This window comes from Cariama cristata, unplaced genomic scaffold (genome assembly GCF_000690535.1).
Source record: "Cariama cristata isolate BGI_N322 unplaced genomic scaffold, ASM69053v1 scaffold13671, whole genome shotgun sequence".
NCBI lineage: Eukaryota > Metazoa > Chordata > Aves > Cariamiformes > Cariamidae > Cariama > Cariama cristata.
This window is the reverse complement of record NW_009601075.1, coordinates 1-10,037: the sequence shown is the minus strand read 5'-3', so window position 1 is coordinate 10,037 and position 10,037 is coordinate 1. Positions and strand designations below refer to the sequence as shown.

Below are 10,037 nucleotides of genomic sequence, written 5' to 3'. Positions count from 1 at the left end.
GCTGACCATACAAGAGAAGAACTATGAAGCAGACAAGAGCTAAAAATAAGCTAAGAATCTCACCGAAAATTGTCTGATGCAATGGGAAAATACATACATCCACTGTAACTAGCAGAGAACCCAATGCAGTTCATAAGACTCAACTTGACAGGGCTCTAGAACATCTGAGTGGTAGGAGATGGGTCTGTACCTCCTCCAGTTCACATCTGCCTAGCAGAATCTGCACAGCTCTTCAGTATGCAAAGATGATCTTGCTCTGGGGCAGCAGGTGCTGAGGAAAATTGCAAGACAGAAAGCTTAATTCCAGGAAGCAATTACTGATGCTGCTGGCTTGTTTCTCATCCTTAAGAGCTGCCTCACAAGCTGCTTCAAGGTCACTGGCTAAAGTAAGTACAAACCTCAGAGATCAGAGCTAATTCTAGTCATTCGTAGAACCGACAAGAAGCAGGTAATCACACAGCCAGGTGTCCCAGCAAGGCAGACACCCTTCAGTCATGAATTAACAGCTTAACTGTCCTGCCCACAGTTAAATCATCCTCCAATTACCCAGTTACCTCTCAGACATACTTCACTCACTCCAGAGAAGAGGAAAACAAACAGACCCTAGCTGTTAAATCAGTACCTTCCCACAGAGTATTATTTTGAGTTCTGCTTGTCCATTTTAATCAAAGGGAACAATGGACCCACAGTATATCCCCAGCTATAAGGAACAGCTTTGTCAGGACACCAGAGACAGCTACAATATTTCACGTTAGAAGTTATTGGTTTAAAAAAATTATCTACAACACAGAAGAAAGAGGATCGTGCAACCACAGCACATCTGGGTCACAACACGACAGTATGGAAACTGCTAAAATAAGATTAGGGAGATTTTTGTTTGTTTCTAATACCAGTGTTAAAGAGCTCTTGAATTGAACATCATAGTCAAAGTTAAAATCCTTCATGCTTCAATTCCAACTCAATTCCACTTAGAGTACTGAATGATCACTCGAAGCTCCTTGGATGCACTCAGCCTGTCTCACCAGTAGGTTTAACTCCCAGTGTATCGTCCCAATGCATTTTAACTGAGGAGAAGTCAATATTCAGCATTTGAAATACACGTGCAGGAAATCAGACTGATCTTCACAGCACAGCTGACTGAGCAAGATCAGGCTTGACATTTCTGAAACTGCAACAGTTTAAATATTTGCTAAACAAAAAAAAAGTGAGGTCTTATTTGTGGATGTGGTCTACAAGCCACCAAGTGGGATGGTCAAGAATTGAGACTGTCTCTGCTTAGTCTTTAATGTTGGTTCCCCTTTATTTCTTTTCCAGGATATGGCTGTCTTCAAGAAGTCTGGTTCTGTTTGTTTCAAACATCACATAAGGCTGTGAGCTTTACAGGTCTTAGTTTTTCCTGTATAATATAGGCACTACATCAATGAAGACTTGAAAGCAACCCAAAAGGAAGCTTTATCTCCCTCCTTACAAATCCATATTCCTGTATACTTATTTTCAGTACATCTTTTAAGTACTTTAAGTGTTTTTGCATCTGCATTTAAGCACTTCATCTTAATAAAACCGCATTATTTCACCTTCATTACCGCAATATGCTCAACTGAAGCATCTCTTATACCTTGATGTCAAGTACCAGCTGCAGAGGAGAGCCCACATGAGGGCTAGGCCAGAGTTAAGTGTGATGACTCACATAGAATGAGAGAGGAGATAGCACCCAGTTTTCACCTTGGAAGAGTCAAGGCTCATTCATACAAGAGCAATAAGGCTCTTCCTTGCTCTGAGTAAGCCAAACACAACAAAAGGAAGTGAGAATAGAGCAGGAACATTCAAAATGTCATTATTACCCATAGATCCCAGATGAGACCACTTCAAGATCAGTTTCTTCTGTCTCACAAATTAAACTTTAATCCATCTTGCACCAACTTGTTATTAGCATTCACACTGCAGCATTATGCAATTCTTCACCTGAATTACTCAGCTTTTTTTCATTTTCCCTTTTTAGCCTTTGGAGTAAAATAATATTTAAGCCACTAGCTCAGTTGCAAAATAATGACAAAACAAACAAGAAAGCACACAAAGCACAGTCTTCTTCAGATATAATTTTTTAAAAAAATCAGGCAAGTGGGTACACCGGAGAATTAAAGCTTCAAGGAAGTTAAATACAACACAACTATTGTGTCTGTCTTGCAGCTAAGTAAAAGAAAAAATGTTTGGCTTCTAGGAAGACACCACATGGTGAAACATTTAGTAAATTCAGACCTGGACACCTCCTATTGTGTTAGCTGCGCCAAATCTGTTGGCCCAGGACGAGACATGCCTGTGGCCATAGACTGTTCCTAAGATCAAAACTCATCTCTTCCATTACTCTTGTGACATGACCATACAAATACCTTCAAACTGCTATAACACTAGGAAAACAGTTCTGCTCTTGAGACATTCATTACCGCTTCCAAAATACTCAACACTACAGTAACTGCAGTCCAGTAAGCACTATTACAAGTAGAGTAAGACTTACCAACATGTGGTCTCAGGACACCTTACGTTCAGCCTGAAACACCATAAAGAAGCTGGTACTCATAAGCCTGGTAGATTTAGCAAGACTCTTGCTCAGTACACTCACCCTTCCCTTGTGAAACAGGCAACCAAGAAATTCACCACTCCCCACTGAATCTAGGCACCACTGGCTCTGACCTTCCTACTGAGCCACTGACTGTAAAGGAGTTGGCTGCAGGCATGAGTGAAGTTTGTAGCCCACCTTCAAGATATTCATCCACAAGCCATGAAATTCATTGCATGGAGACAATTCATGCATCTAGGGCCCCACCATAAAGTGAATACCACAGACACAAGCATGGGATATCTGGTCACATCCATCATCAGTAAATGCCAAGACAGATTCATTTACTTGACTAGAAAGCTAGAAAGTGTTTGAAGCAAGAGATGAAGAACTGTATAGGCTAGGCTGAAACTGAATGGTCCTCTCCCTTAAAGGATATTTACTTCAAGACAAGTGAATCAGTCATTACCACTACCTCCATTTTGGAAGAATACAAGGGTTTGCATTACTAGGAGCATTCACCAGCCTGGACAGGGAGGAGGCAGGTGGAAGAAAGTCTTACCCAGAGGAAAGTGAAACCCCTGAAGTTAAGAACAGCCTCATGACACACGCACTGGTATAATCAGGTTTTAAAATTAAAGCAAGAGGCTTGTTAGCTGGTACTTAGTATGACTGCTGAATTGCATGTTAGTGTCAAGTGTTAATCACATTCTTGCTGGAAACACATAATGCCCTGTACAGATTACTCTTAGGAAGCAGTAAGCACTGAAGGTTTTAAACTCTTACAGTAAGAGAATGCCTCAGACTTACCTTGCCATGTAGATGAGCTGAATATAGTTCTCTACATGTTGATCAACATGACCAACTGATTATTTTTTTTTAAACTACTTTGTACAGGGATTGTATTTAAGAGTACTCAAGGTAATGTTTTATTTTAAAACACTACCTAATGAATAACTGAGGGGCACAAGTCAGTGTAGCAGCTCAGGATAAGATAGGTAGTTAGTCCTGTCCCATCAACCTTCTCCTTCCTGCCAAGACTGAGGTTTCTCTAGAGACTGCAGACATGTTCAGCAGTGCTCCAGTGGCAGGAGAGCTTATCTCAGACAGTCGTGCCCTAAGACTACTCAATACCACAAGTACGACACAGCCGTTATCTAGCTCAACTCCCCTGTCCCAGTACCTCATAGCTTTTAGCATTGCTGTCTACTGCAGTCTGTCCACCAGCATTTGAAGTGTTCTAAGGTTCTGCCAGGCACAGTCTCCCCTTCCTCCAGCTCCCTGCAGATGATTCCCCCTATTCGCCTCCATAAAGGGAAGTCTGACTTTTACCTCAACATTGGTGGTCTTCTGCACACAAGTTCAGAGTTCATAGATGACTTGCATCTTGACATTTTTGCTGTGATATGGTAAACAAGTTGCAGAAGATAGGTTCTGTGCATGGCCACATGATCTTGTCTCACAGAAGAGGAAGAAACAGACAAGATACTACAGCAAATCACCCATGTCTATGGAGTTGTCATGCTGTGTTGGTTCAAGCCACACTTTTTCCACTCCAGCTAGTTTAAAATCCCTGCTCACAATGATTTTGTAGAAAACCACAACCCTTTCCACTCACTGTTACTGCAGATATTAAATGGAGTTAGAAGATCCACAGAGGAACAGTGTAATAAGACATTTATTAAAAGTGCTGTCAGTTATATTAAGAGCTACAGCCTAATATCCTTTTTTAAAAAGGCATCTAATTAAAAAATACTAGCTAAAAACTATGGTTACAGACACATGACCTGCAGTGCTCTATGAAATGTTAGACCAGCTTTGCTGATTAGGACAAAGTAATCTTCAAGTCCAGGATCCACAGCTCTACTGTAGAGGAAGAACTGCTGGGGGCTCCAGAAGAGACACCTGCAGGTACCTGGAACAGAAATGCAGTCAGTAGAGATATTAGTTCAGCTGAAAAATTTAAAGATATCACCTTCTTGTGTAATACAACGTGGAAGAAGAGAATCATCCTGCAACATTGCAGAAGCATCTGTACACCTATGGATGAAGTACTCTTCTGGTCAGAAAAGTTTTCCCCTCAAGAGGCTGACACAGGGCTTTCATTTCAGGAACAGAAGCTGACCACTATGAGAAGTTTGTCAGCTACAGCAGCTGTAGCCCAAGCTGCTAAACCAGAGTCATCCTGTGCTTATAGCCTCCAAGTTGCAGAACATGGGATTCCTGGTTACTTACTTTGAGTGCTTATACTTCTCTTTAATCGCTTGCAGTTGGCAATGGGGAGCATCAAGGCATGCTTTATGCAGATCAGTCAGGCAAGGCACTATGTCACTTAATGAATACCCAGTGAATGCAGCAAGTGTTTCCGGCTGGTCAGAGAAGAAAAATCACTGTTACTCTATCATAGACAACATTCATCTAGAAGATACATTTTCTACGTAAGCAGAAACCATCTTCACTACATCGGTGCTCACTCTAGATTCTTTAGGATTGAAAAGGATTCAAGTGTATCCTGCCATCAGTTTCCCTCTAGGTCTTCCCTGGCACCAGGAGATCTGACAAGAAGCTCCTTCTGCTCTAGGCATGTGGCTTCCATTACATCTCTTCTGGATCCTGCTCTCTGCTAAAGCTGTTCCTCCAACACACAGCTGAGGCCTATCAAGGCTTGCATTAAAGCAACCACCCAGTGTAATCACTCCACTCAAGTGGACACACTCATGTCTCTCCTCCCTCCCAGAAAGCCCCTGAATTGTATATGGGGGAGGAGTTTTGGAGATTAAAGAATAACAAGGCCCTAGGTACAGACTTGATATGAGTGAGCAATGCAGTGAGGTCCCTCCCATTTCAGAGAAGCAGGATATTTCAGGCTGATTCAACATTCATTTATCAGGTAGTCCCATTAGCTCAGAAACAGCTACATACCCTAAGATTTCAGCCTTTATAACAACATACTTTGAAGCTACTCCTTCTGCTTCTCAACCTTGTTCTAACGATAACATAAAATACTTGAGCTACTCATTAACATGCAGTTGTTGTTCTTACCCAGAAAGACCTGTTCACCGTATAGTTTGCTAGACAGTAGGCTGCCGCAGCAGTTTCTGAAGGAAGGTACTTCAAAAAAGGATCAGCTTCAAGGAGACTCAGCTCTGCAAGATACTGGGGAAAAAACCACCAATTTTTCAAACAGAATGAGCCTAGATGGTACAATCAGTCCAATACAGCAAGCACTGAAAATTGTCAGTGGTTTCAGTTTCACGTAAAAAACTACAAGTTACATGTCTGGTGGGCATAAATAGCGTTCTAGTCCTGTTGGTCTTACAGAAGACCCTTTAGCACGTTTCAGTGGGGACAGAAAGACCACACTTTGTCAAAGCCTAAACAATCCACACTTTAATCTGAAGTTCTGGTCCCATCATCAGCTCTGATGTAATTTTACAGATAGAGACTTAGAAAATTAACGTTTTGTGAAAATTACAAAGACACACTCTTTCCATCCTCTGAGGTTCTTGTTCAACATAGTTGGACCTCACTTGGAGGTGAGGGACAAGTGGACAGCTCCAAGAAATAGAATTTGGGCTCTGTGGGAGTAGAGTCACTGTACAATCCTATACCCTTCACAGATAAGCAGCAGGTCAGATGTTTTGCTATAAGCTTGGGTTAAGCGGTTTCTAAGCAGGGTTGCCTACGCAATTATGCCAGCATATACTATGTCATCGTGTAGCAATATGTAGTACCACCACATCCAGGGCAGATTTGCTATGCAGGCACTGTTGAAAAAACAACCAGATTTCTACCGCCTGGCTGCCTCATCAGTGCATTATCCCTGACCAGACAGATCAAATTTAGGATTTCCATGAGACCTTTATCCAGAAGTCTCAACATGCAAGTCACCTACTGAAGGTAGCAGTCTACAAAACATCCAATTTTAGGCCTGTTGCAGTCCCAGATAAGACTTGGTATGAGAAAGAGTATCTTCTCATAGAGCATAGTATAGCAGCAGAACCCATCTGCTCAGATAACTTTGTGAAATACAGGTGGTTCTGCTTTCAAGATCACTTCTCCCCACTCAGTCCTAAGAGGAGGATAATTCACATACCCTTGCAAAGTTCTCTGTCCTGATACAGACTCCACGCTTCTGAATATACTGAAGGAGGAACTGGTTGGTGGTCGGCACTGTTAGGTCAAAAGCCAACACTTTGAGAAGCAGGTGTTCCATTCTTAGCAGCTGTCTCTTTGTGTAGGTATCATCTGTTATATACACAAATTCATCCACTTCTGGTGGGTAGATCTCTTCGTATTTCCTGAAAAAGCAATATAAAAGCCACACTTCACAGCTTGAAAGTTACAGTTAAAGAAAGCTTTCTGCTGGACCCATACCAGGATGAGCACATGACATTACTAAGATTTGTGTAGAGTTCTTATTTTAGCCCTTCTTCCAGGCTAGGTAACAATTTCATTTCAAATTTGGGCAAAGATGTTTAAAGGAACTCCAAGTCATCAGTCTAGACAGAAATACACTCACATTGTTGGCTCTTGACTAATAGCAAGCTCTCAGAGAGAATGTCTCACCAACACAATGCACTCCAGACAAAAACCCAGGCACTCGCAGGCTATGTTGGGTACCCTGTCTACTTAAAGCAGTTCAAGGCTATTTGCAGATTGCAACTGTGAATCTACTACAGTGAATCTAACACAGTAGTGTTTTTGCTCCTGCTGTTATGGTTACAAGGTTTCCCCACTGAAGTTCCTCACATCATAAACATTAAATGTTTAATTTTGCTAGTGCCAAAGTAGGCAAAATTGCTAATCTTGAGACATCACGGAAAGCTACCTACCACTGCAAGCTTCAGTCTTTCAAATTAAACTAAAAGACTCGGTCCAAAAATGAGTTTTAGCTCACTGAAAATTCAGGAGATTAAACACTTACGCAGCCAGAAGAATTGCTGCTGTTCCTACAAGCTGCAGCTTGCCTCTGAGAACAGACATGCAGGAAAGAAACCTGTCCAGGAAGTTCACCGCCAAGTACAAGGTCTCCGTCCGAAGTTTATATTCTTCTCCTACTTCCACCAGCCAGTCTACCAAGATGGCACGCATTCCTGTTGTGATATCTGGTTGCTTCCTCATGTAGTAGGGCTTGGGCCTGAATCTTACCTGTTGGAGAGAGAGTTGAAGAATCAGGACGCTTACCCTGAAAACAGCCATCAATGGCTAAGCTGATTAACATTCTTTATCCTTATTCCAAAAGGAGCACAAGTTGTTCCACTATTAATAACCCATTACTACTAACTACAATTATAGTGCTAGTAGTATTAATTAGTAGCTAGCAGCATCTCTAGAAAGTAGTATTTCTAGAGAAAGAGACAGAAGCTACTGTGTTAGTAGCAGAATAGTAAAAGACCTCCTGGACTATGGACAGCCTTTGGCATCATGCACATATGAGCCATTCAGAGGGATCTAAAAACAACAACAAAAATATCACATTTTTCCCCCCCTCTTCCTGTTGGGAGACTGCACTTTACTGCTCTGATACAGAAAGGTAGGAAAAACTACTATTATAGCAAAGGAGCTATCAGTGAGATCACATCCAGCTGCTTTAGTATTTTTGCAGCATTCAACTCCCATCTACATGAATTCTTCATCTCAAAGAGATTTTTCAATGGAAGGGAATTTCAGGGACAGAGTAATCCTGGAAGATCTCATCACTGTCTAGGTGCTGCCTTCAGAGATGGCTTTTACTGCTTGCTTTCTCTCCTTGGTAGTTCAGTGGCAGCTTTTGGTTATCCTGGGGCAGCCATACATCATTACAGTATCGCAGCCCATCAGAGACACCACAAATACCTATAAGGTTGTTAGAAGCCACTCACTTCAGCCTCTCGGAGGTACTGATGAATGTCTCCTGCATATTCTTCCACAGTCAGAGTTATGGCATCTCCCATATGATCCTCGGGCTGGGACTGGAAGGATGTATCCACTATCATCGGAGACCCTAACAGGTAAGATGAAGCAGCAAGACATTTCTGTAATTAGCCTCTTCACCTTCTCCTGCTATTTCTAGCACAGAAGCGTTCTGCCTCATGTAGACACAATCCAAGTTACCTTGAAGTGTTATTTACTGTAACATAAGCTCCTCACTAGCTTACCAGCGTCACAATTCATAACAACCCTACGTGTACTTGTGCTACAGATACCATCTGAGTAGTGACAGGAGTTACCTGTACTCAGATCCAGCAGCAGGTGAATACTGGATGTCATTGCACTAGTATCCAGTTCACAGAGGCTTGATTCCAGCTCTTCAGCCACTCGGCACCTGTAGTTTTCTTTCTGTTCTGGTTCATCTATGTAGATAGCAAACCCTTGTTTCGATGCAGCATTGACCTTGCTGTTGGGTAATTCATCTTTTCCAGATGAAGGAACGGTGTTTTCAGAGCCAGAGAAGTGCCTGATAACAGCAGCACCCTGAAACAGAGCACACAGTAATGTTGTGGGAGGGCAACCCAGGAGGAAAACAACAGTAAGTATCATTTGTTTTAGAAAAGAAAATCACTTTCCTTGCCTAACAGACACCAACAACATAAAAGTTCACTAGAAAAACCACCAGCTGGTGCCTCAGAGGTACCACTTGTTGCTGTCTTGCTACAACAGACTCCTCACAGAAAGAATGAGGTGCGGTGAAAGTCAGGAGCCAGGGGAGCAGCCTCACCCTCAGCACCCACCACCAAGGAGAATGAGGTGAGGGTGCTGCTCCGTGCTGGCGAGTGCAGGGTCTGCTCCACATCCAGCTCTGGCAAGGAGCTGCTGCTTTAAATGGCAGCAAGTCAAAGCAACAAAAGGAAGCGCTCAGGCACCGTCACAGACTCATGGAGGAGCTCACCTGCAAGAAGGCGTTTTATGCTGAGTTGCAAACCAAAGTTTGAACTTCTGAGCTCAAGCATCACAACCCCTAGCACTACAACATGAGACCAGGCTACAATCCTCCACATCCTCTACTGTCAGTAAGCCACTGAGTAAGGGGCTTTACAGTCACAACAGAGAAGAGTTTGTGTATATGTACCAGCTGCTATTTTAAGCCCTGTAAGTCAGCCCGGTAACATTTTCCCTACCACACCAGCAGACTCCAGGAGGGTCCAAGGAACAGAAATGCAGACAACCTGCTGTGAACCTGAGCTTCTTGAAGGCTCTACCACCTTGAAGAGAACACGGCCAGCCACATGGCTACGGGACCTTTGAGTAAACATCAGTGATTAGGCTTTTCTTAAACCAGCCCCTACACTTTTGAGGGTAAGTGCCCAAAAAAAGTCTCACCAAGTCTCCCTTCCAGGATGGATTATTTGCTCAAAGTATTTCCACAGGAACGCATCTGTAGATTAGGCCTGAGCAGTTACTAGCAGGGTTTCTCAGGAAACTCACACTCATTAACTGGAGCCCGATTCAACTCCTTACCTCGCTACCCCCAGGCCTTTTACCTGCAGCCCCGGCAGAAGCC

At 42.8% G+C, this 10,037-nt stretch overlaps 1 protein-coding gene across 1 annotated transcript; it reads right to left on the bottom strand.

Annotated features, from left to right (window-relative positions):
* Positions 1-4,217: 4,217 nt before the first annotated feature.
* On the bottom strand, positions 4,218-9,010 carry CCNA1 (cyclin A1; the record flags this gene model as incomplete). The annotated part of the gene is made up of 7 exons (XM_009710306.1): positions 4,218-4,469; positions 4,790-4,923; positions 5,597-5,710; positions 6,651-6,855; positions 7,482-7,705; positions 8,419-8,540; positions 8,767-9,010. Coding segments are annotated over 7 exons (1,095 nt in total), but the record flags the coding sequence as incomplete, so codon positions are not given.
* Between the last annotated feature and the right edge of the window lie 1,027 nt (positions 9,011-10,037).